At 39.8% G+C, this 27,924-nt stretch overlaps 1 protein-coding gene across 1 annotated transcript; it reads left to right on the top strand.

The window, feature by feature from the left end:
• The first annotated feature begins 188 nt into the window (after positions 1–188).
• LOC112657839 (THAP domain-containing protein 5-like) lies at positions 189–12,295 on the top strand. The gene is given in 2 exon segments (XM_035719673.2): positions 189–10,512; positions 10,514–12,295. Coding segments are annotated over 2 exon segments (1,173 nt in total). The 5' UTR covers positions 189–9,387; the 3' UTR covers positions 10,562–12,295.
• The last annotated feature ends 15,629 nt before the right edge of the window (positions 12,296–27,924 follow it).

Below are 27,924 nucleotides of genomic sequence, written 5' to 3'. Positions count from 1 at the left end.
TCCAAAAACTTCAGCAGCTCTCCTTGGGCGTTCCTCTTCGTATCAGCTTTAGGACTGGAGGGTCTTTAGGGCTCAGTTCTTAGAAAGATGCCCTCATTGCTTATCCAAGTGATTCATGATGATTTAATTAACCATAGGTGGGGTGGGTTTGCTTTTGGGAGGCTGTTGACTGAGGAGTAGGTAGGAGCATGTATTCCTACAGTGAACTTTCTGGTATAGTATGCTTCGTGATATTCTCTGAATTACTTCTTTCTCTTGTTTTAGACTCTTCTCACTCCTAGACCCACGCCTAACTCTCAGTCTTGGAAAACTGGTATTGCCAAGAAGATGAATCTTGGATTCATGACTATTTCCAGAGTCAAAGCCTTCACATTCATTAGTGCTGCTTTAAGGACGGAGAGTATGTGTGGCATAACAAGAGGTGACTGGGCATTGTGAAGCACTGATGAGGTTCTGGTGATTTACAGTACAGTCCGCTTTTAGAATGAACAACTACGGCTGGAGATTGCTTAAAAACAAATCAGTCTCTCTTGGAATTTGTCTTCTCAAACTGCAAAGCAGAGCACTCTGGCAAATCTCTCCAGGGATTTGGATTCAGAAATTCCACATGAGATGGCTCATATAACTCTTACCATAGAATCAACATGAACCAAGACAACAAACGTTTTTAAAAAAAACACTCTTTTTGTATTCTCCACATGTGGCTATAGAAGCATATTGAAATGCCAGTTTGATCCAAGGAAGGCAGCAGTGACTGAGAGGCCAGCAGCTGGGGTCACTTCTCTTGGTTGGGTCGACTTCCTGGTGTCCTTCCTGGGTCCCTGAGCAAAGAGAGGTGGTTTCCTGCAGGGTTCATCCCCTGGGGTATTGTAGGCAAGCTGAGGATTTCTCAGGGAAATGCCACCTTTGGCCCTGCAGTTTTTGTATAGGTCTCTGTGGGTTTTGTAGCACTGTGGGTATCCCTCCAATCACAGTGCTACAGGGCTTTACAAAAACCTCCCGTGGTTTCACTCTGTGTGGCGTCTGAGAACCGCTGGGGCCTGATGTTTTCTCCAAGTCAAGCTCCAGCAAGATGAAAGGGTTTTGGCAGTTAGGCTTGCAACAAGCTTGCCCAGTTGCTTCTGTCTGAGGCTTTTCGGCCTCTTGGCCAGACCTGGCCTGGAGCGTGCGACTAGAATGGGCATTCAGAAGGCATCATGTCCATTCCCATCTGTGCCTTCTGGCCAGTCTACTCTCAAATGGTTTCTCATAGAGGAGTTTGTCAGATTTCTGGATGTCTCAAGTGGATTCTACATGCTGTGGTTGGGCTGTGGGTTTGTGGTCAGTGTTATTTCTCCTGTGACCTGCTAAGCCTCTGAATCACCTCTGCCTGTCCCACTTTACACCTGAATAGTGTTATACATTTTACAAAGGGCTTTCATGTAAATTTAAAATTTCATCCTCTCCATTGAGTCCCTAGTGGCTAAATCCAGAGCCAGTAGCCCATATGGTGCTTTGTGTGATGTAGAAAGGGCAAACCTGCTGGGCATATGCAGAGGCACCCCCTCTGGCTCAGGCTTGACAAAGAGATGGCACCTTTGTGTGCTGTATAAAAGCTGTCCCTTTCTCCAGCTGATGCACCTCTCCACCAGGGCCTTGGCTCGGCTGGCAGAGCACAAGCTGAATTTTAGCCCCACTTGACCCCAAGGACTGAGTGCCCTTGTGCAAGGCATGGCCCATGCAACAAGACACAGTGGCTCTGGCTAAATTCAGCGGATGCTTGCTATTCATCTTCTTGTCTGACCTGTGGTTTTCAACAGGTTATTTCCTTTTTGAAAACTCCTCTGGGGCCCTTAACATACTGGTCCCAGTTTGCCTGTGATCTCTGTGACTATTACAATGAAAGCCAGGTGACATTATTAAATGATAACCACTTAAGGAGAGTGTGCATTTTGCTGCTGTTGCTATCAAAAGGGCCTGAGATTTTCTTTCTTTATTTTTACAAAGATTTTATTTATTTATTTGAGAGAGAGAGAACAAGTGTGCATAAGCAGGGGAAAGGGGCAGAGGGAAAGGGAGAAGCAGATTCCCTGCTGAGCAGGGAGCCCGAGCTCAATCCCAGGACCCTGGGATCATGACCTGAGCCCGAAGGCAGACCTTAACTGACTAAACCACCAAGATGCCCCAAAAGGGATAAAGGTTTTAAAAAGATTTCTCTTCACACTCTGTCTAGCTGATCTTATGCAAATTCATGCCTTGATTAAGTTATCACAATTTTACTTATCATCTTTGTGACAACTCCTTCCTACCCTACAACTGCATGCCTGTCCCATAAATTCCAAGTAAATTTGTCTCCATATACAAAGCCTAAGATTCTTCTGTTGAAAAACAAAACAAAACAAACCCAAACAAACCAAAGAACAAACAGGAAAAAGGGAAAAGAAGAAATGTTATGCTCTCAATAGTAATGTAATAGGATGGCTTTGGGCAGAAAGCAAGGAAATGTGGGTCTCGTGGGTAGGGCTAGATGAGAACAAGGAACTATAACCTAGACTCGAGTAGAACTGGTTTTAGGTGCTAGGGTTTGAAATGGCAGGAGGTGGGTGGTTACTGTGTTTGTTAATGAACTAGGGTTCTCGTTAACCCATGTGAGACTCACTGACCCATTCCTAGTGCTGGTGTAAGGCTTTCCCAAACAGCCATTAGAAACTGGTTTGAATAGACCTAGTTATAGGAGACAAAAAGTTGGGGAACTTGTAACTCCAAAGTTGGAACTTTGGAACTTCCAACTTGGAACTCCAAAAAACAGTGGAACTTGGGAGTAATACCAAACTTAAACCAGGCAACCTTATGAGTCTGGGGCAGTGAACCTTCAATCCCCTGGCCATGGCAGAGAGATCTGGGGTGATGAATCCTGATGAGAATGTGCCTCTTGTGGCTTCTAATCCTTCACTCCCTCTCTGCAACAGAAGTGTGTAGCCCAGGTACTTTGCCCCATGACTTTGCAAGGCCCACTACAAGCAGAGTATACGTCCCACTCTGTTGACTTTGGGGTTTGGCCCTATTTTGACTGATAGAATATATGGAAGGGACAGTGTGCTAGTCTAAGCTGAGGCTCCAAGAGATGTCCTATCATGGATTTTCACCAGCACTCCTAAACCTCTTTCTTCTGAAATGAGAAGAGTATACTCCAGGGATCATTGCTGCTTCAGCCTGGGTTCTAGAATGAAGACAAGTAGAGAAGACCTGAATCCAACTCACGTCTTGAAGCCAAGTCCAGCTGGACTGCAGAACAGTGAGCAAAAGCAATGTATATTTGCTGTTGTAATCAACTGACAATTTGGGATTGTTATAGATCATAATCACAGCAAGAAATAGCTAATTAATACAGATGCTAAGCCTCGGGAGGATCTCAAATATATAATTATATGCTTGAAATTATTGGTAGCTCTCCATTATCCTCAAGATGAAATGATATGGAGCACAGGCTTTTGTCTACCTACCAGGCCTACATGTACTTTTTTCACTTGCTCAGCTCACTTAAACTCAGCTGCACTGAACTACTTGCTTCCTAAAAGCACCATGTCATTTCCTACCTCTTTGCCTTTGTCATCTGATTGCTTTTGCCTGAAATGTCCTTCCCTTCTTCTATTCCCCAATTTGGACCATAACCCACTTCCTTAGATACTATTCATTTTCTGGTCTTATCTATGCTGGTGAATTCCCTGGGAAGACTAGGCTGGGTTAGATACCTTTCTTTTCCCTCCCTGCAACAGAAATGTGCAGAAAAGAGGATGAAAACCATTTTTCTCTTTTTCATTAGGTAGAGACCCTTGAGAGAAGGGATTTTATCTGGTTCATCTCTGTGTATTCTGGGCCGGCATAGTGCCTGCCTCAGTGAGTGCTCAGAAAGTATCTTCTGAATCCATTCTAAGGATGAAATTCATCTCACGTTTGGGGAGGATAAGTTAGGAAGTGACGCAGCCATGGCCAGAATCCACATGTTCCCAACTCCAAGTCCTTTGTTTTCTCGCTGGCGCCAGCCTGCCTTACGGAATATTACCTACACTTCTTTAGTGGAGCATAGCAACATTAGTTGTAGGCAAATTGATTTTTAACATTAGCCTAAATTAAGCATCATAGGGAAGATAAGTCTCGTGATTTGCTGCACACCAAGAAATATATTCTAAAGTCACATAGAAATGAGTTTCACCTGATCTACATTCAGATCACATTCTTTTTCACTAATGAGTAATCAAAGACCACTTGTGTCTCTGGAGAGGCACCCTAGAACTGGGGAGACCTGAGTGATCATATATTCACTCCTTTGGGTGTTCAGATGAAAGAGTCTAGAAAGATCCAAAGAGGTTTCACAACTTCACCAAGGTACCCAGTTTCAAAGCAACGTTCAAGAAATCAAATATCCCAATTCCTAGTCCAATGCTATTTTTTGGTACACTTAGGCAAATATTTAGTCTTCTTTGGTTTCTATTCTGGCATTTATCACTGGGTATCATGTCAGTCCCATAGCTGACCTCCTTCCCTGAAGTGACCGGAGACTAGCCTGGATAACGTGTCATTTTCTTTCTCTCTCTGTGGTTTTACAGTATTGTATGAGATGCCCTTCTGTGGGAAAGGGGAGGAGCAAGCAGACACAGGGAGGGTGTATGCTCAGGTTCAGCTCTTCCTAGAATGAGCCTGGGCCATGTTCTCAGTGCTGGGCAACCTCATTCTCAGTGTTGGTGGGGAGAGAAACAGAGGAAATGGAAACTGTGTGAAAACTGGGCTTCCATAGTATTGTCTAAGACCAGGCCCTGTGTTCAGAGACTCCAACCATTTTGAAAAAGTTCATGGGATACCATGGCAAGAAATGAAGTAGAGGTTGGTCAGAGGCAGCCTCCAGGCTTTAAACTAGTTTTATTTATCTCCACCCCAGCTCCTGGTATATTGACATATACTCTGACGGTTATAGACAAACTGCAGGGTATTCAAAGGAGAATACCAGGCTGTTGAAGATACTTTATATCATGGACAGGAAGGAACAGCTAGAAAACATGGGGAGTGTAGACTGAAGGAAAAGATACTGGGGGTGTTTGATCATATTCGAATATCTGTCAGGGCAGAGCTGGCTTATAAGAAGGCAGCTGGATTCTCAGGTCTACTTACACATTCTGTCTCTGCAATATGCTGGTTTGGTTAAAAAATATAAGAAAACACTGGCCTTTATGCAGATATATAGTTCGAACGAGATGTTAGTTGCAATATGGAATCTGAAATCATATTAATAAACTTTTTATACTCTGTTGAATCCATTGGTTTAGTTTGCATTTTGGATGAAACTTTCATCCAGGCATGGTTTTGTAACATCATCCATTGGTCATTTGGTTCACTGATTTAGGCAACTTCCATATGTTAACGCATTTTATTATAGAGTATGAAACTATCATAGTTGTTATATCACCATCAGTAGCTTTAAATCAGATAAGAATTTAAAGGTTGAGGGGCTCATGGTGGCAGATACAAGATTTCCTAAACTCTACCTTTGGCTAGAAAGCTTGGATTTTTATCATTAGCAACAACTTTCAGTTGTTTTTCTTGATGTGACAGGCTCAGTTCATTCATTTTCAATATGCCTGCCAAATTCTCAAGTCTGAATAACTATAGTTTATCTGTCAGTTATTTTTTCAAGCAAAAGTGATGTTTCAGGGAAAAAGTGGCTAGTTCAGCTTGCAATTCAACCAATTGTACAAATGTTTTCCCTTGAGATAACTATCATAATTTAGAATGCCACAAAAGTATTTTATGTGTACATAAAACTTTGTGTACCCTTTTTTGTCACAGAATACCAAAATGACACATATGCAAGAGGTGAGATTTAATACAATTAATAGTTTTTACTGCTTTGTCAATGTTATAGACTGAATTGCGTGCTCCCCTCAATTTATATATTGAAGTCCTCTCTCCCAGTACCTCAGAAGAATGTGACTGTATCTAGAGATAGGATTTTTAAAGATATGATTAAGTTAAAGTGAGGCCGTTTGGATTGGATTAGGATGAGTCTTAGGGTGGACCCTAATCCAGTCTAACTGGCATTCTTATAAGAAGAGGAAATTTGGACACACAAAAGGAAGGGAGAGCAGGGCTATGAATACACAGAGGAAAGACCCTGTGAGAAGGTGGCCATATACAAGCCAAAGGAAGAGGCCTCAGGGATCAGCTCTGTAGGCACCTTGATCTTGGACTTTCAGCTTCTGAACTATGAGAAAATAGATTTCTGTTTTGTAAACTATGTATGTGGTATTTTATTATGGCAGCCTTGGCAAACTAATACAGTCAATAATACTTTAAAGCAACACTGAATTCCCCCCCCCCCTGCAAATACATGGAGGTAGAGAACACAATGACTACTAACACAGAATTGATGCCCCTATCTTGATCCATGCCAAGGCGCTAGCAGCATCACCTATCATTGCTTTTGCACTATTAGTGCAAATAGCAACACAATGAAAAGGGCAAGGAATGTTTGGTATTATTGTGAAAATAGTTCTGACCTCACGGACTCCTTGCAAAGGTCTTGGGGACTCTATAGGTCCATGGTCTGCCTGTACTTTGGGAGCTACTTACTGTTTTACATCTATATTTGTGCTGCCAAAGCTGCAGTGGCAACTGGAAGGCCCAAACTTTCTCTATGGCTCCCGCACTCTCAACTTGTTTGCTAGTGATTAGCAGATCAATTGTAGCAGATGCTTTGATTGATCAATGAATCTGACCATCAGAATGATGATCAGAAGCCTAGAGCAGCAGCCTCTAGTTCTGTAAAAATTATAAATATGACTCAGATTCTTTGGTTGGATTCTCTAGAGTCAAGGACCATGGATATGCAAGTGATTTGCCACTGGTTTCTTTTTTTGGGATGGTACACTGGGGATCAGATGCTGGATCCAGGATAATTGTGCTTTGGTGACAGAGAAAGAGCTCAGTGAAGTGATAGAGTCTGACTACATTGTCTTCAGTACCCATTCAACATTTCTGTGGCAGTGCTTCAGACTTTCCATTAAAAATAATGTTTACTTATTTAATTAGTTTATTTATTGATTAATTGATTTATAGCATTTGAGAGAGGGGAGGGGCAGAAGGAAAGGGAGAGAAATCATCTCAAGCAAAGTCCACCCTGAATGTGGAGCCCAACACAGGGCTTGATTTCATGACCCTGAGATTATGACCTGAATCAAAATCAAGAGTTGGTTGCTGAACTGACTGAGTCACCCAGGTGCCCCCAAGGCAATTCATTCTTAAACATTTCAGCATGCATTTAAAAAAACAAAAAACAAAAATATTTTCCTGCATAAGTATAATACCACTTCCCACCTAATAAAGTTAACAATTCCCTAAAATCATTTAATAGCCAGTCCACCATCAAATTTTCCTAATTCTTCCCCAGATGTCTTGTACAGATGGTTTTTAAAAACAGGAATCCCATTAAAGATTATGCATTTCATTTGGTGCTAAATGTTTTATGTTTCTTTAACATGTGTTTGTCCTCCTTCCACTGCTTTCCCTCCAGTGTATGTCTTTTTCTTCCCATAACACTGATTATCAAAGGGACGCATCCTGTTGTCCTGTAGAATATCTCACTTTCTGGATTAGTCTCATTGTTTCTTTGTGGAATCCTGTATTTTGTACTTCTAGCTCCCTCATCTTTTTTTAAACTTAAAGGTTGGATTAGGTTTATTTACTCATTTGGGGCAGGAATACTGTATGGTGATGCTGTGTCTTGTGTACTACATCATGTTAAGATGGACATGATGACTCAATGAGGCTAAAATTGATCCCTAGGATAAGATGGTGACAGAAAAAATATCTACCTTTTGTAAAGTTACACATTCCCATTGCGACCGGCAGGTAATCTGAAATTTTTAAAGTGTTTTAGATGTTTTTTTTTTGGCTTGATATATTTTTTTCTGCATGATTTCTTACATGAAGCGGGAGGCTTATCTTATTTCTTCTTTCTGTGGCTGTGAGTGCCTCCAGTCTGCTATACCAGAAAGAAATGTTAAAACTCAACACTCTATGCCGAAAAATTTGTATCTATAAGAATTTGCTCTTTTAGAAAATAAGCAAAAGTGAGAATTTCATTTAAGTGTTATCTGTGAATTGTTTATATTCCCTGAAAATGGGCTCTTCTGATTTTATTTTGATTGAGTTGATGTATTCTACCCTTTAAGTCATAAGCCTTGTTATTTTGCACAACCTGGAAGGAAGTCTGGGTATAATTTTATTCTCCTCTGCGTTGCTTTTGCTCTTCTAGAAATAAAAAGAGAAATTGGACTTGGTGTGCTAGCTGGTGATTGTAATCCCAGGATGAAGAGATTAATCCCTATGCTCTTGGATCAAACATATGCAGGGTCAAGAGAAAAGTGAAGGAGAGTCCAGGACTCGTAAGCTCTCAGATCTATGGTATTAACATTGACTGATCCTCTGAAGTGAACAGAAGTATTGCCTGGTTCCCGGGAAATATCTTTCAAAAACACACAGTTTAGGTGAGTAGGGATAAATTGTGTCTTTGCTTGGTGATGAGGAAACTGCTTGGTGGCATTCTGTCACAGAAGGAGATTCCTTGACTCTGAAATAATATTCCTGATTGTGCTAGATCTTTCACTATCTTCAAAGACCAGCTCAGGATTCATCTCCAAGATCATTTCCCAGCTAACTCTACCTGCAAAATTTCCCCTGCCACCATCTGTTTACTTACTTGTGACTTTCTGATAATTCAGATTTTATTTATGAAAAGTCCATATTCTCCATCACATCCCTTGGCCATTTGTCCAGGACGGCCTGCTAGCAACCTCCTAGCCACCCCTACTCCCTCATTCCACAGTTTGTCATTTGAACAAGACACATGAACTGTTAGGATTTGGAGATTTGGTGTCAGAGGTTCATCTCATGGATCTGCTTCTGGTTCTTTAAAAAAAAAAGACTCTATAAGCATGTCATATTCCAAGGAAGAGAAATTCAATTCATAACAATCACTTTCCAAGCACTTGTTTTATTTTGTACTAGGCATCGAACTCTTTGAAGGGAGAAATTTTGTAAATCAGCCAGACACAGGTTCACCTGGGTTCATCATTTACAAGTGTGAGACCCAGCAGCCAGGCTCACAGCCATTGTTACTTCTGTTCTCTGTACTTCTTCCACGGTATTTTACACTGCACAAGGATATTTAATAAATGTTATTAAAATATGTGGTTGGGGTTATTTATCACTGATAACTTTGGTGATTCGTGCCCACATTCTGCAATGATTGTAGTAGGGGATATGGAGTAAATCTCCAAAGAAAGGAGTCGGGGCTCGGCGACGCGCGGGGGGTGGTCACGCCAGCGCCCCTCGCCGCCCGGCCGGGCCCCTCGGATGCCTCGCTTCTGCGCGGCGATTTGCTGTAGGAACCATCGGGGACGAAAGCTGAGTTGTTACCCGTTTCCTCTACATGGCAAAGAAAGACTTGAAAAATGGTTAAAGAATATGAAACGAGATTCATGGGTACCCAGGAAATACCAGTTCCTGTGTAGTGACCATTTTACTCCTGACTCTCTTGACATCAGATGGGGTATTCGATATTTGAAACAAACTGCAATTCCAACAATATTTTCTTTGCCTGAAGACGATCAGGACAAAGACCCTTCCAAAAAAAAAAATCTCAGAAGAAAAAAATTAGATGATGAGAAAGAAGTGTGCCTAAAAGCCAAGTCACAAGAATCATTTGCTTCAAATGAGTTAAAGAAAAATACGGTTAATACAAATATCCTCCCTGAACACACAGAATTACGTAATTCATCTACTTTGGTGAAGCCACCAGCTGCCAAACCAGAATGTATACAAAATAACATATTAAATCTTAATCTGCTTAAACAAGATATTGGAATACCAGTATCTACCTTGGAAACTTCAGTTACCCAAGACATAGATATAGGTGGTTTTCACACATTTTTTGAGAATCTAAATTCTACAACTATTACCTTGACAACTTCAAACTCTGAAGATGTTCAGCCGTTTTTGGAAACCCAAGAAGTGTTTGAAATAACTGCGAATCATCTTGCTAACCCAAACTTTACAAATAATTCCATGGAAATTAAGTCTGCACAGGAAAGTCCATTTTTACTCAGCACAATTACTCAAACAGTCGAAGAGTTAAATACAAATAAAGAATCTGTTATTGCCATTTTTGTACCCACAGAAAATTCCAAACCAATTAATTCTTTTGTATCTGCTGAAAAAGAAACTGTGGAAATGGAAGATCTAGACATTGAAGACTCCTTATATAAGGATGTAGACTATGAGACAGAAGTTTTACAAATTGAACATTCTTACTGCAGACAAGATATAAATAAGGAACATCTTTGGCAGAAAGTTTCTAAACTACATTCAAAGATAACTCTTCTCCAGCTACAAGAACAACAAACTCTTGGAAGATTGAAGTCTTTGGAAGCTCTTATAAGTCAGCTAAAACAAGAAAACTGGCTATCTGAAGAAAATGTCAAAGATTATAGAAAATCATTTCACAACATATGAAGTTACCATGATATAGAGTGTAAAGAGTTTAGCACTATGACTTTTATATAAGCTTTTTGTAGCCAAACTAAATTATATGTAACTTTTTCTGGTATAAAGTTCTCATCTTAAGCTAAGAAAATGTTCTAATGTTAAAAACTGCATCCCATTCTTGTAGTGTTCATTATTAAGAAAAACAAGAGAGTTGTTGGACTGTAGGGAAGAAGTTTCGCCACTTGGTAATCTTCTAAATTAAAGTTAAAATAGAGTGAATAAATAATATGACTCATAAAATGGGAGAACATGGAGATGGTGAAAGGAGCCCAGAAGAGAAATCAGGCTTGGATATCAGTGCCAGTTCTACCTTTGGCATGTGATTGGGGCGAATTACTTTGGAGCCTCAGTCTGTAATCTGTACAATTAGGGCACTTACAAAATCTAGTCTGTTTATAGTTCCTTTCCTTTCTATTAAGATACTTTTTTAATAGAACAACTTTTTGGTAAGGTAATACATGCTTACATAATACTAGATGTTGGAAAAAAAAATACTAGATGTTGGCTAGTATTTGATGTTATTTGCTATTGGATTATCCTCAGAATTGAATTCTGTGGTATTTGACTTGTTGACTATAGTTATTTGTAATAATAGTACTCCTTTTATAATTTTATTCCACTTGAGTGATAATAACCATTAGTCCGGTTCATAGGAGAGGTACTTTAAACTTAAAAGAATATGTATTTCAATACCCTATATGTAGCTGACTATCATAATACATAGTCAGGTAATCTCCTTAACATTCTATATTTAAGGTTATAATTTATAAACCAAAAATTGTAAATCATAACATATCTATTTAATGTGTAGCTTCTTTAAATGTGTGCTTTTGTCATTTTTAAATTCCAGAATGATAGAGTACTCTTTAATATTATACAGGCCCACTTATATATATGTATTTTATTGAAATTTATAAGCAAGAAACTGTAGATCTGGAATGATCTTAGACAAGCAAGAAAGGAATGATGGTGATGTAAATAAAAATATTGCTTATATCCATGAGAAATTTTTTTTAAATGTGAAAAAGAGTGGGAACAACAGAAATGTAGAAAATAATGATTTAAAATTGACAGTTAATATAATTGAATATGTTACTGATTATAGTATTGAGCAAGTTCCTATCAGTTCTTTTCTTTTCCTATCAGTTCTTATCACACTTTACCTTGCCTTTTTTTTTTTTTATAAAAAAAATACTACTACTTAATCTCAAAGGCGTGTTTTGAGAATTCAATGAAGTAACATGTTTTTGGTTCTGGAAAATAGGAGGTGCTCAATAAACATTAGTTGACTGCACAGCAGATAGTATACTAACTGTTTTGTAAATTCATAGTGATTATTTTCAGCCACACTTTATTTTTTCAAGCTAATACAATTCATTGGCATTATATAAATATGTATTTTAAATATGAAAAGTTGATTTATTGGTATTTTTATTATGGGAGAAAAAAACCATAGATTTTTGCATAAATTATGTACAGATAATTGGTAGAATTAATGTATTTAAGTATTCCCATGCTCCATTTTACAATACTTATTTGAAATAATTACTGTAGATGAAAATAACTTTAATAAGTCATTATAAAATAATGTTTCAACTCTGTTTTTACCTGTGCATATTGTAGTTATTTTCTCTTTATTTAAAATTGTAGTCTACTCAGGAATAATTTAAACTGGTTGTATTTCTTTAAATTTAATAAATTATAAATATTTAAGATATTTTCTTGGCTTGCCTATGTTCAAATCAGGGTGTTTCCAGCCTGTTAATTTCTATATTTGGGGGTTCTGGCCAACTCTATTTCTTATCTGGATTATTTTAGTCTCTTAGCTAATCTTGCCAGTGTTTTCAGTCCCTTCCATATCATTCTAGATTTTGCTTCAACTATAGAGCTAACTATATCATCCACTCACTACTTAACTTTCCCAGAAATCAAATTACTCTTGAATATAGAATAAAGCCAAGCTTCTTACCATATATGATTCTCTCTGATTTGCTTCATCCTGTGTTCTAGCCACACTGGACTACTTAGCATTTCCAAACATACCATACAGGTGACTTTCTTCATGTTTATTTTATTCCCTAAATTCAACCAGTCAAAATTATAGCTTTGGTTGAATTTTGTCTCCCTTTTCCCAGTCAAAATTGTTTCCTGTCTACTCCTACAGAAAACAAAACAGCTTTGTTTTATAATACTGTAACAGCATCTGCCTTATATTTTTTTTTATATCATATTTATGGATGTTCTTTTGACTAGATTGTAAGCTCTTTAAAGCAGAATTTTCATTAATTACTTGTTTCTCTGACAGCGTAATTCACTCAATAAATGTTTGGATGAAAAAAAAATAAAGAAAGAAAGAAAGGATTCGGGGGAAGGGAGCAATAAAGCTCATGCATTAGTTTCCCCCAGACACTCAGAGGACTCCTCCTCATACTGAGACATACGTAGGGGATTACAACTGGGTGTTTTTGAATAAAGGCTTAATGCACTTCAATCTCCGTGGTAGCCCACCACAGTGAAAAACAGCAATACAAAAACGCTCTTCCTTTCTCCCTTTCCTTGGCACTTTGCCACCCAGAATACCTCAGTTTCCTTTCACCGTGCTGTTATTGTGGTGAATTGCTGTAAAACTCAGAGGCACAAAATTATTACAGTCAAAAAAATCAATAAAATACTAAGAACCTGGGAAAAAATGGACAAAGGACAAATAAAGAAAGTTAGTGCTTAACAAACTTAGAAAAATAATTTAACCTTCTAGTAATAGAAAACGTAAAGAAAGCATTAACAAACCATTTTTTCCTGACAGATATTTAAACAACACTTTTGTTAGAAAAGGTGATGTTCCCAGTGCTGGCAAGATGTTGGTAATGATATAAATAGTTATTTTTTTTATTGGAAGCTAATTATTTAATATCAAGAGGGTGGAAATACTCATGCTAGTTTGAGGAAATCTTTTCACTCCGAGGAATTCACTGTGGGAAAATGCTATGTATGAATATAAAGTGAGGGTTATTATCCTCAGAGAAGAGAGAGTGCCTTATATTTGATTCCTTACAACAATTTTAAAAGACAGTATATTATGATGCTTTTACACAATTTTATTTTGTATAGTTGAGTACAGTTCAGTGAAGACACATTAACCTAGAACCATCTCAATCAATGCTAGTTCATGGCTCATCAACAGATGAGATTAGTGAAAGATGAGAAAGTAATTTAACAAGGATTTAGTACTTATTTTAGCAATTATTCTTGAGAATGTGAATGTTTTATGAATAGTATCATGGTTCCAAATTTTTTTTTTCCAAAATGTTTCAGTGATAGTTTCATATATGGATTCATAATATGCTTTAACTCAACTTACACAAATGATTTTGATATACTCTGGAAAAATGTTTGAAGATTAAAAGAAGCAGCTCTACTGAAGACAAATACATTGATTTGAGATGCTTGTGGAGAATTTGAATAGAATTTTATGAATTATGTGGATGGAAAAAACAGTATTTCAATATGATATACTATGTTATAAAATATGTGATTTTAAATATTTACATGTAACTAAATTAATACAGTAAACATTTTAAAGTAGAATTTGACAATTTCAGCTACAACTCTAAGGGTTTATATATCCAAGCTGGCTAAAAATCTTTATTTTGAATCCTCTAAATAGGGAAAATGAGGACTGCTTCAGATTCACATATAAACAAACTTTATATATGTATTTTTTTAAGTTTTTAAAACTTTTTAAAAATTTATTTATGATAGTCACACACACACACACACACACACACACACACACACAGAGGCAGAGACATAGGCAGAGGGAGAAGCAGGCTCCATGCACCGGGAGCCCGATGTGGGATTTGACCCCGGGTCTCCAGGATCGCGCCCTGGGCCAAAGGCAGGCAGGCGCTAAAGCGCTGCGCCACCCAGGGATCCCTCTATATATGTATTTTTACTCATATACATATATGTTAATTTAAATCTTTTTTAAAGATTTTATTTATTTATTATTTATTTTATTTATTTATTCATGAGAGACAGAGAGAGAGAGGCAGAGACACAGGCAGAGGGAGAAGCAGGCTCCATGCAGGGAGCCCGATGTGGGACTGGATCCCGGGACTCTAGGATCACACTCTGGGCCCAAGGCAGGCGCTAAACCGCTGAGCCACCCAGGGATTCCCACATATATGTTAATTTTAAATAATGAAAAGTTACATACAGATATGGTCATTACAGCATTTTAATATTAGGAAAAATGTAGAATGTAGAATGCCTCTAAATTCTCAATCATAAGAGAACTGATTAAGTAAACCCTAGTATGTTTCTAGACATAATATTAATATAGTTCACTAAAAATACTCATTATCAGCTAACATAAAGAACTGATCATATAATATAATGTTAAAAAAAGATATAAATGTGTATATGGAGTATGATTACTTATACAGAGTAATAATCTATACGTTGAAAGAGAAAACTGGGAAGGAGTGTACCAACATAATAGCTGCAGTTGCTTTTTGATAGTGGTCCTGATATTCTTTCAACATAGACTTTTGTCAGGAATTCTAGGGAGGAAAAAGAGTTCATGTCATTGAGTTCTAGCCCAACCAGATTGTAAACCACTTTCCCAGCATAGGCATCCACCTGAACCCACTCTGACAGGGATGTTTGTTTCCCTGCTGAATGGTTGTGAACAAAGCTATTCCCGCTATTGACATAAATATGGATTTTTTTTTCCTCTTTGCCCCAGTTCTGCCCTCTGCTGCACGCTTTTCTACATGGGCAGGTTGATGTTCTCTGTGTGCTCCAGCTGGGCCTCTTCTCGGACACATGGGAAGAGACAGACCTGCTCCAGGAGACTCCAGACTCGCCTTGAATGATCCACACTAAGCTTCCAAACAGAGAACAAATTTCCATCTTTCATTTTGAGCAGTGTTCCTGAGTTTTGAAAATTTCACCTCGGATGTGTTAGTCTTTAGCTGTTATCCCTATTAACATACAATGCTTCCTCCCTCCCACTCAAACCTGAGAAAATCCAAAGCCTCCATCTATTTTTTTGTCACTCACTAAATAGTGTGAATTGGTTTCAGATCGTTTCTTGATAACAAGTTTTGATGGGAATAGAACAAAAGCATATGAGGAATGTGATGGGGAGGAGGACCCAAGGAAAAGACACAGAAAGATGAGAATGGGGGAACCATGGATGACCTACACTCCAGTTTGCAGAGGGCTGCCAGGGGCAGCCTCCCTTAGCTATCACCAAGACTTTGGATTATTCAGACCACAGCTAAGCACTTTTCTGGGCAGGGTGGGGAGGGTGGATTCTAGAGGATTGAAGCCTTCTGCATTTCTTGAATGCTCACATTTTCTTTCAGCGACCCTAAGAAAAATATCCTAATACCGACCTTTATATTTTTTGGGGAAGATCGGGTTAATATCAATTCAAGTGATTAAATACTCTTGCATCAACAACAGTATTTTATCTGGTACTAATGTTTCTTGTTTCTTTCCTTGCACTCTGTCCCTGTCCGTCTTATTTTTCTTAGCTTTACTAAGTAGGCAGTGCACAGTAAGGACCATTTTCTTGGTGTAAAAAAATAGTAAAATCTACAAACTTAGGGAAATCCAGGGTACAGTCTATTACAGACAGTTGAAGTACAAGGAAACGACCTTGTGAGGCTTGGCACAAACTAGTATTGACACTCTAAATGACAGAATTCCTTTCCCATTGTCTTGCAAGTGGAGAGAGGAAAGGTCCTGTTTCTCATGGCTTTGAATACCTATCCAGAGAGTGATCACCTCACAGGATTTGGAGAGTGAGATCAGCAAGGTCAATGATAAGAAGGCATTGTCAAAGTTTTGGATAGATTTGCAGGTTTTCCTTAGGTCCGTGTAAATCTGTAATACCTACTTTCCTAGGTAGGTATTCCTACCTACCTTAATTCCCTTAATTCCCAGCCTTCTTAAATCTTAGTAAACCCAGTATTCTTAATTCCCAAAGGAAGCATCTCTAAAGATGATCGAGACAAAGTCTCCCAGTCTCTCTTTGCGCAGGTGCTAGATGATTGTTGGGATCATGAGTATGGGAATTTCTAAGAAGCTGATTCTCATGCCCTGCCCTGGGTAGTTGGCGGTTATGACTCACATCTGCTGTGAACTGGCCCAAAGCCAGTGGCTTTTGTTCTCTGAATTGAAAAGGAACTCAGAAGTGGGGTGTTAGGGGGTACAGGGAACCACAGGATGTGGATATTCTGGGTCTCCCATGCCTCATAAAGAAGATGCATCTGTTGGATTAAACAGCTGGTAGAAGACTGAATCAGCAGTGGATATGAGCAGTTTCCTGGCATCCAGGTCCCACTAGTCCCACTACTTTCTACCTCTCTCCCTTAGAACATGGGCTTTTCCAGGTTTATTAGCCAATCTGTGTAGTCAGTTCTGACTATTGAGATCAGTGTGATGGTATGAACAATGCTGAACAAAGAGATCCTTCCTCCAGATGTGATGGAGACCAGCTGGTGTGGGGCGTGGAAGCCAAAAAGCCATGGCAGAGCCATCTTAACCCTTCCTGGCAAACAATCTATCCAGAGAGAAAGCCACTGTAGGAAGAAAGTTTCTCTATTATTTTTCTCATTAAAATAGAGGTTAATAAATCTCAGTGCAAAATCATCTCCCCATTTCCTACAATCAATCTGCAATGATAGTTGAGTTAATTAGTGTATGTAGGGTAGATCTTTACTTTTCATCACTGAATTCTCTTTGTGCAGAAACAATGTTCAGGACCTAGGAGAAATATATCCAAATGGAATGTAAGTGATTAGAACCCTGCTTTATACATAGATAGCTCTTGGAGTCTTTGCATTGGAGAAAGGGGAAAGTCTTACTCTGGAGTCAAAGTCACTTAATTTACCTTAAGCCTCCAGACTAACACAAGAGTATGTTGACTTTTTCTAGGTTTCTTTGGGTGGACTAGATGTGCTGTAAGTACACAGTAGAATGAGTTATGATATTAGGAGGACAAATTCAGACCAGAGAGTGGGAGTTGTCTAAGGTGACAATGCTTCTTTCTTCCAATGAAGGCACATGATCCGGACAGCTCCTTTTACAGTACACAGAACTGGTGCATTCAAGCCGTTGCCTTATAGCTTCAGAGTATCCATATATCCTGTAGAATCTAAGATTTAGTTTCTGAGCTTTTATAGGGATGATATGCAGATAGCTCAAACCTTTCCTTTCAATTCGTGTGGCAAATTACAGTGATGAAGTAGTTGGTCCTGGATTTAGGTAGAAACTGCCAAGTCTTTCTGAGTTAGGTGCCTTCTAGAGTCATCAATGGAGTGCAGGCTCTGTCCCCCAAATGGTGCTCCAGGAACAGAGCTCTGAGAAAAATGCCCACAAATGGCGCAAGGTGGAGCTAACTTTCCAGAAATGCATGGCATAGGTGGGGTGAGGGTGGGGTGAGGGTAGGGCTGAGAAACAGGAACAGGAATAGGAAGGGACCTGGTTTACTTCATTTTCCTGTTGAGATGCAAATGTTCTGGGAACAATTAACTTGTGGGGTATAAGGCTTGGGATGAGAGACGCTAGAAGGAAAAACCAAGAGGTGGAAAGTTATAGAGCAGCAATACTCTTGTGTGTAGACTTCATTTTTTTTTTTTTATCATTTGTTTTTATTGAAGTTCGATTTGCCAACATATAGTATAACACCCAGTGCTCATCCCTTCAAGTGCCCTCCTCAGTGCCCATCACTCAGTTACTCCCACCCCCCATCTACCTCCCCTTCCACAACCCTTTGTTCATGGCCCAGAGTTAGGAGTCTTTCATAGTTTGTCTCCCTTTCTAATTTTCCCTACTCAGTTCCTTTTGACAGATGAATGGATAAAGAAGATGTGGTCTATATATACAATGGAATATTACTCAGCCATTAGAAAGGATGAATACCCACCATTTGCTTCGATGTGGATGGAACTGAAGGCTATTATGCTGAGTGAAGTAAGTCAATCAGAGAAGGACAATCATCATATGGTTTCACTCATATGGGGAATTTAAGAAATAGTGAAAGGGATTATAAGGGAAAGGAGGGGAAATGTTACCACTAGATTTCAAAGAAGAAAGTATGATGTTATAAAGAGGAGCAAACTTAGAGAAAGATGCTTAGAAATTGATGCTGTGAGAGACATTAAGTGAATGATTGGTATGAAACAGGAACTCAGAGAGCAGTTTGTACTAATGTTGGACTGTTCCAAGGTTATCCAAGTTTGAACTCTTTGCTCCTGATAGCTGCCTGGGTTAAGAGAAATGGAAGAGAAAATCTCTATAGAGATTTCTGAAGAAATTAAAAAATTTAACTCGTACATTGACCTTGTGATGGAAATAAGGATGCACAAAACTCTTTGGGAGTTAGCTTCAGAAGAGAAATACTAGATAATGAAAATAAGCCCAGAGCATTTATGGAAAAAGAGAAAATTCCATGCACAGAGAATGGTCAGATTTAACTTAATATGGAACATATAATTTTCCATTAGAATATTGGTGACAGCATTTCAGTAAACTTGGGTCTGGATGCCTTGTGTTGAATAAACATGGCAGCTGGTATTCTGTGTGAGTTCAATCAGGGAGACACAAGGGACAATTCTTTGTTTAACAGAACCTCTGTTCTGGCTCAAGAAACACATTGAGATGTCTTGTGTTTTCTAGGTCTTTTGATTGTGAATGCTGTTCAGGGCTGTTTTTATATCTGAAGGGCTTGCCTTTTTCACCATGTGTATGTAATGTGGGACAACCTGTGTTGGAGAAACACATGACTTATTTGCAAGCTTTGCCTAAGACCTAATTAATATCCATACCTCAAGTAGCTTACAAGATTGGATTCCAAGGCTATGATACACGAATACAGACTTCCTGTCTTTTTCTTACTGTCCCAAAATATAATCAGATAATCCTCTGTCTGGTTACTTGGGAGCCAAGCTACTTTCTTGCAGAAACACTCTAAAGAGTTTCTTTAGAAAATCTAGGGAAGTGTAAGTCAAAAGACAAGCTATAGCCTGAAGCCCAGGCTGCTGACTTGAGGACAGATGGGAGAATGTTAACAGCCAAGAAATATGAGGTCTTTGGCTCCTTTCCCAGAACTGCCAGGCTAAGACCTTGGCAGAGACTCAACAGGAAACTGAACTCTATTTGCATATCCTTTTATACATGGGAGATTAAAAGCTTCAACCTTGAGTGATCACAGTTTTTGAGAATCATGATGAGGCATTAAAGAGAAGGAGGAGTGTCTCAAGGGAGGTGAGCTGGAGGCGAACCAAGGTAGGTGTGAGGTTACCAATGACTTTCAATCCCCTTTGATTAACCATGAGTGTATTTCATTTTGTTCTTTTTAAAAATTTTTTATCCTTATGGGGTCACATAAAGGAATCCCCTAGGCAGAAATCTGTGCTTCCCAATCTTGGGAATCTGTCAAATTTGATATCTTTTGTCCCATGGCTTCTTCCTTCTCTCTCTTGCTGGGGAGAGGTTTATAGTTTGTTGTTGGTGGTGCTGAAAGAACCGGAGAGATCATCTAATATAAACTCTTTATTGTACAGATGAGATTCTGAGGCTTGAAGAGGTTAACTGATTTATCTAAAGTTACACGAAAAGAAGTAAGAATTCTGACTCTCATTTTTTTTTTTTTTTCAACAGGCTGCTAGCTCGTCTTAGCCGTGGAAGTTTCCCCAGATCTCAGGTAGCTTCTTTCCAGCATGTGATTTGACACAGGTACCCTTCACGATCTTCTTCCATCAGAACATGCATTTCTGGCAAGAGAATAGCTTTTGATTTCCCTAGCTTTTCTTTCCAGATCCCCTGGATAAAGTCCCTATAGTTCTTTAATGGAAGAGGCTAGAGCACTGAAATGGGTATAGGGGATATTTATCATTGGGATTCATTTGGGGAAACTGGGCTTTCTTGGCCAAGTACTGTAGTGCAAACTAACCCCATGCAGATAGCATGGTCAACATGATGACGGACAAATGTCACTCTTCACACCTTAATTACTTTACCCCACTTTATAGGTTCCTTTGTAAAGGTGGGAAAGTTCTCTTGATTCCTAAAATGGTGCATTAAGTGTACTCTAAGACTGGGGAGGCCCTGCGGGAGCATACCCTCAAAGAAGGCAGAGCTTTCTGAAGATTGAGAATTTAGAGACTGGACCTCTGGAAAAGGGGAAGCACTGATAAGAATTGTAAGACACAGACCTCATTCTACCTCAAAAAAATGATGACTCTTGCATTTACCAGAAAGGACCAGTACAAGGAAGGTCAGCTGAGGCAGGCAACACAGGCTGGAGACTGAGGCGGAAAAGTGCCAACAGACATTGGCTTCCACATCATACACAGAAGCTATCTGTCCTAGACGCAAAATGTGAGGGTAGAATCGTGGGCTCCCAATAGGAGATAGTTCTGCCTTCCTTGTATAGAGTAAAGCCTACTGCAGCCAAAAAAGACTCAGGGAGGGTACTGGACCACTTTTTTTGCCCACAGATATTATTTAAGAAATCGCTTTTAATAAGCTTTTTAATAATCAGGAAAAGAAGACTCCTGACTTGTGGTACCTGTGAAGGCAGGCTTCCTGGGCTTGTGTCCAAGCTCAGCCACTCACCAGCAGTATGACCTTGGGCAAAGCCTTATAACCTCTCCTTGCTTCAATGCCTCCATTTGTGAAATAAGGATTATAAGGGGAATGGCTTGTTGTGAAGATCAAACAAATTAAAACCTATACACTATGTTGAACAGTGACTTGCATATAGAAAAGTACCCCATCACTGTAGGCCATCAATTATTATTACTGGTACCTTTTTACAGTTGTTGATGATTTTCAATTCAAGGATATCTTCATTTTTAGCTTCTTTTTGCTGAAATCTCAGAATGTTTTCTCTTTTTCTTAGTTCCTGGGAAATGAGGACAACCAATCATAGAGTCATAGAGAGTAAGAACTGAAAGGGACCTCAGGCTGCATCAATTCCAGCTTCTTCACCTTCTATAAGTGAGCCTGGGGAAGCAAAGTGATGGGTTCAAGTCTTCACAAGGCAGAACTAGGTTTTGAACACAGGCTGCAGTCTAGTGGGTTTCTTTTCCATTGTCTAATAACACTTCACATGCCACAATTCAACACTGTTTAATTTTTCTAAGACTTACTCAGGATAACTCAGGAACATGCCAAGCCTGTGACCCTGGGGGAGGATCTGACCAATGCTGGGTGTCACATTGTCATTCTTACAATCTCACAGCACCTACTTGGTTTTCTCTTCCTTAACAGCAATGTCATATTGTTGGCTTGCATTTATTTTGGGGGGGGAAAAAAAGGGAGGGGAGAATTTGTGTCTGAATGGAAGGCTCTAGTCACAGATCCATCCATTCCTTAGCAGAGAGGATCAGAGACATTGTGTAGGGACAAAGGGCAGAGAGTGATGAGCAGGGTCCCTAAGGAGTGGAGCTTACTTAGGTTGAGATGAGTGAGGCGAAGCCCAGCCTTTTTTCTGACAGGGTAGACTTGGGCTGTGTTTCCTTGGTGTTGTTCCTGTGGGTGCTGATTTTCCTTCTCACTGCCTCTGAGTAATATTGCTCACTTTGTCAGGTGGCAAGTGAAGATGGAAACCAACTCTGGGACCAATCCTGAGACTTGTGGTCCTAGCACACCCAGAAGCCCCGGAGGGTGAATCCTTAAAGCTTTGTGGGGAATTGAAAAGACACTCCACAGTTATTCCAGATTCCCCGGGTTTATATTTCCCTGGTTTCCTGGTGATGAGGAAAAATCAAGAACCTCAGTGAGGTGAACATATGTTTTGTTTAGCTTCTCTGTCTATTGGGACCATTTTTTTTTTGGAAGATACATCAATCTGCAAGTATAGATGAGGCTGCAGATCCTTTCCGAGGGATGCTGGTTTAGGGTCCTCTTGGATACTATCAAGAGAAATGCATCATCTGATTTGTATACTTTCCTTTTACGATCAGGAGGAAATATTCATCAACCCAAAGAATGTGGTCACATAAGTAGGGACAGAAGGCAAATAGCTTGGCATTACATGTCCCATATTCCATTTACCAATGGTTCTGCCATTTTCCTTTTCTAAGTTTTCCAAGTTTTGACCTTTGCAGGATGGCTTCCTCTCCACTTTGTACTGTTTAATGGAATTTCATCACTGGGTCTTGAAAAATGAAATTCTCAGCTGTTAGTGAGAGAGCTCTCAGCAAGGAGGAAGGAAAGACTGTTGCCTATTCCTCCAGGCTACAGAAAAGCTGGTACTATGGGTCACAAACCTGGGCATGAAAATATCATTTCTAGCCTAAAAGTCTGGCAAACACTCAGACTTCAAATATTTCTCTCCCGGTTGTCCCTAGGGCCTTTATTGAAATGTTATCTTCTCATTGCAGCTTTTCTCGACCACCTGAGTTAAAGTGGTTATCTACCCCTCAGATCCCTGGAAACACCCCCACTCTATTCCTGTGAGTCTTCTCCACAAGTGCCACCATCTAACATATAGCTTCTCTTCCTTTTTGTTTATTTTCACTAAAATAAACTCAAGAGCTTCTGAGTACCATATTCCCAGTGTATCTAGACAAGTACCCGGCACATAGTAGGCACTTAATAAATTGTGATGGATGTTGTCACATCCTATGAAAGTAACTTCTTTCTTTAAAACCCTAGACTTTGAGTCGGTCTTCCTTCTTAATAATTTGTTGCCCTAGTAATATATTTATACTGACATTTCTTTCTCCAAAAGTTATAAATACTCATGAGGTTTTGCCCTTAAGCTAGAAAAAGATAATTTAAACTTCCCTATTCTCCCACATGGATGCAGGTAAATAAAAAGCTTACAGCTATTAGATTTCTTATTTAAACACAGAGTTTGGGAAGCTGCCGTGTTGACATTAGCACAGGCAATTGTGTTTTGGCTTGATTTCCTTGGTCCTGTCACCAAATCCTTTTCTTATGGAGTGCACAAGCTGGGTGGTGGCCGTGCTCCACTGGCTGACTAATGCCTTGGGAGCCCATGAGCATCCAGGGTGTCCTTGAGCATCCAAAGAATTCCTTCAGGAGTTGATAGGCGCTACTCTACACTGTTGCCATTCATAATGTATGTGTTTGTGTATGTGTAAATTGCTAAAACAAAAACAAAACCAAAACCAAAAAAACCACCCCCAAGGACTCTGCATTCTTGAAGAATACCAAAATCATTTGGTGGTAGTGGTTGTGGCGGAGGTAGGGGGCAGGGAGTTAGGTATTGCTCTTTTGAGAACCAGAAATGATAGATCTCAAGCCCTTTTGCTCTCTTCATTTGAAGGATAAGTCAATAAAAATAGAAGTGACAAACTCAGACACTTTGCTGCACAGTAGAGATATCTATGGATGGTAAAGTTGGCCATCCTGTGGATCTGCCAGAGACCCATAGAATTTCTCAAGTTCTCTTCAAATTACCCCCAGACCCCTGTAGCTGTCATTCTAGGCAGGTCCCTGAGAAGGAAAGGAGAAGGCAGAGGGTCCATTGGTACCCCAGAAACTCTAAGGGAGTCAACAAGATATTATATTGACAAACATCAGGACGAAGGAATATGTGAGTTCATTTCCTGTGTTGTGGCCTGGGGGAAAAGCTGCTGACCTAGGGGTGGGGCTCAGGAGTGCAAGTGGCAGGGGCCTGTTATCTCCTGGGTAATAGCTGTCCTCCTTCAGCCAGAGGGGTGAGGCATTTCAGGAGAACAGCCTGGAAGCTGAAATTACAACTGGTGTCTTAAAGCAAGGAAGGGAGAGATGGGAGGTGGAATGTGTTTGATACACCCTCTTCTGGAGACTGGACAAGGAGTCAGAGACAATGTCTGTAGCTCTAGACGACTGGACATCACACACCTGTTGCCAGCTGTTCTTTAGCTCAGATAGTGTTATAGGTGATGCATTTCATCAGTAGATCCCCCAACCCCTCGCCCAGTGCCAGCACCATCAGCCTTCAACTCAGACCTCAATCCTGGCTCTGATTCTGTGACCTTAGGTCAGCTACCCAGTCTCTTTGAGGCTCAGTATCTGTAAAACACAACTGACAGTAATGACCCCATGGGATTGGCGGAAGGATTAAGTGAGTCCACATCTGCAAAGCGGCTGCATGTTATCCGCCCTCAGTAACTGAATTCACTTTCTCCCTGATGATCCCATTTTATCATCTGCCCTTATGATGAGTAACATCTACTGAATAGCTACTATGTGTAGTGCAATTTACTTTCTATCATTAGCTTCTTACAACAACACAGCGAAATTGGAACTCATTATCCCCATTTCAAAGATGAAGAGATGCAGATAATTTTAGAAGATAGTGTGAAGCTTGTGTCAGGATCACAAAAATCTCAGAGTTAGAAAACACTGGAGAAGTCATGTGGGACCACTGCTGCATTGTCCCAGTTTCTTAACAGATGGTCACAGATCATCAGTTTGAATAGGTCTAGTGGTGAGGGCACAGCCCCTGTTGTTCCTTAATTCTGACACATCCTGGAGACTGCCTCCTCCCCAGTACTGGTCCCGCCCTGAATCACAGATGGGTGTCCTCTAGCACAGACTCCAGAGTCTGAAATCTGTTGCCTTCTCTTACTAGATGTGGCTCTTTGGGCAAGTGTTATAGCTTTTCTGTCCTCATTTGTAAGATGGGGATAATAATAGAAAATGCATCATAGAGCTGTTGAGAGGATTAAATCGTGTAACACATGTAAAGTGCTCAGTAGCACCTGACATACAGTAAGTGCTTAACAGACGTTAGCTATTATTACAGCTAACCTACAGTTTTATGGATTTGTCCACATAGTTTTCCTCCTCCTCCGAGATAGTCTTTCCAGTCTCTGTCAGGAGGACCCATTGAGTCTCTTTCTAGGAATCCATCTTGCAGACCTTATAAAACCGTGATTCTAAAACTCTGGCACCATCTGTGTAACTAGCTTCCAAATGTCATTCTTTTTCCAAAGTCATGACTTCAAACTGGGAGAAGAATTGTACCCTTTTAGTGTTGGAGATGCACTCTATCTTCTCGCCTATTGTTCATTCAAACAGGAATAACTGGATATGAGTAGCAGGCAGTGAGCTTGATGAGTTGTCACAGGGCCTATGCGCATGCTAGGAAGGTTGGGTCTGAACTCCTTTCCCAGAATGTGGGGCTCAGGGAGTCCTATCTAGATGAGGATCCTGGAATTTGATTTTATCCAAGAGCAGAGTCAATACTCAGAGCCTTGCCAACGGTTCAGTCAAAGATGCGACCCAACAGGATGGGCAGAGAGGTGAATACCAGGCCCAGGTCTGTGTTGAAATCAGGACACTAGGACAGAGTAAATGGGTATGGGGTAGAGAGTAAAAAGAAGAGATTCCCTGAAGGGTTGAAATGTAGCTTTTGGGGAGATAAATGATGAGAACTCATGGGGAGTCATGGATAAAATATACAAAATATATGTTATAACTATATATAGTTATAACTATATATAAGTAGTGTATAAAAGGTACTCATATGTGGGTTTATATCTATCCAATCATATCTCTGTCTCTGTGTGTGTGTGTGTCTGCATGTCGGTCTCTGTCTCTCTCTGTATATATATATATAATATATGGAAGACTCTTGGTGGACAAGTGAGAAGCCTGATTGAAGCTGACTGTATGGTTCTAGCAAACAGTTGTCAGCCTCTTTGTGATTCTGCAGAGGGCAATATCTTTGATCAGCAGTGTTAGAGAAAGATTTTCCTAGACATTGCCTGAAGTTGTCCAAGGAAGCTTTTAAAAAACTGTATTTTAAATTAAAGAAATATTTTTATGACTTTATCAAATTATATGTGATGTGCAACCAACCATGTATATTTACAGTGCACTGTCTGATGAATTTTGAGATACCTATACATCCAAGGAGGCATCACCACAGTCAAGTTGCTGAACATATCCATTATCACCAGAAGTTCCCATGAGGTGCTGAATAAGGTGAATTGTAGATTTTCTCGATGATGCAGGAAGGAAAGCCACAAGTTTAGCCTCAGAATAGGCTGTCAGTCACCTAAATCTGGAATAGTACATTGATCAAGAATAAAGTGGGGTTTATTTTTTTTTGTTTTTGTTTTTGTTTTTTTTTTATTTATTTTTTTATTGGTGTTCAATTTACTAACATACAGAATAACACCCAGTGCCCGTCACCCATTCACTCCCACCCCCCGCCCTCCTCCCCTTCTACCACCCCTAGTTCGTTTCCCAGAGTTAGCAGTCTTTACATTCTGTCTCCCTTTCTGATATTTCCCACACATTTCTTCTACCTTCCCTTATTTTCCCTTTCACTATTATTTATATTCCCCAAATGAATGAGAACATATAATGTTTGTCCTTCTCCGACTGACTTACTTCACTCAGCATAATACCCTCCAGTTCCATCCACGTTGAAGCAAATGGTGGGTATTTGTCATTTCTAATAGCTGAGTAATATTCCATTGTATACATAAACCACATCTTCTTTATCCATTCATCTTTCGTTGGACACCGAGGCTCCTTCCACAGTTTGGCTATCGTGGCCATTGCTGCTAGAAACATCGGGGTGCAGGTGTCCCGGCGTTTCATTGCATTTGTATCTTTGGGGTAAATCCCCAACAGTGCAATTGCTGGGTCGTAGGGCAGGTATATTTTTAACTGTTTGAGGAACCTCCACACAGTTTTCCAGAGTGGCTGCACCAGTTCACATTCCCACCAACAGTGTAAGAGGGTTCCCTTTTCTCCGCATCCTCTCCAACATTTGTTGTTTCCTGCCTTGTTAATTTTCCCCATTCTCACCGGTGTGAGGTGGTATCTCATTGTGGTTTTGATTTGTATTTCCCTGATGGCAAGTGATGCAGAGCATTTTCTCATGTGCATGTTGGCCATGTCTATGTCTTCCTCTGTGAGATTTCTGTTCATGTCTTTTGCCCATTTCATGATTGGATTGTTTGTTTCTTTGGTGTTGAGTTTAATAAGTTCTTTATAGATCTTGGAAACTAGCCCTTTGTCTGATATGTCATTTGCAAATATCTTCTCCCATTCTGTAGGTTGTCTTTTAGTTTTGTTGACTGTATCCTTTGCTGTGCAAAAGCTTCTTATCTTGATGAAGTCCCAATAGTTCATTTTTGCTTTTGTTTCTTTTGCCTTCGTGGATGTATCTTGCAAGAAGTTACTGTGGCCGAGTTCAAAAAGGGTGTTGCCTGTGTTCTTCTCTAGGATTTTGATGGAATCTTGTCTCACATTTAGATCTTTCATCCATTTTGAGTTTATCTTTGTGTATGGTGAAAGAGAGTGGTCTAGTTTCATTCTTCTGCATGTGGATGTCCAATTTTCCCAGCACCA

This window comes from Canis lupus, chromosome 8 (genome assembly GCF_003254725.2).
Source record: "Canis lupus dingo isolate Sandy chromosome 8, ASM325472v2, whole genome shotgun sequence".
NCBI lineage: Eukaryota > Metazoa > Chordata > Mammalia > Carnivora > Canidae > Canis > Canis lupus.
Note: the sequence above shows the minus strand (reverse complement) of the source record. Positions and strands in the feature narration are given on the sequence as shown.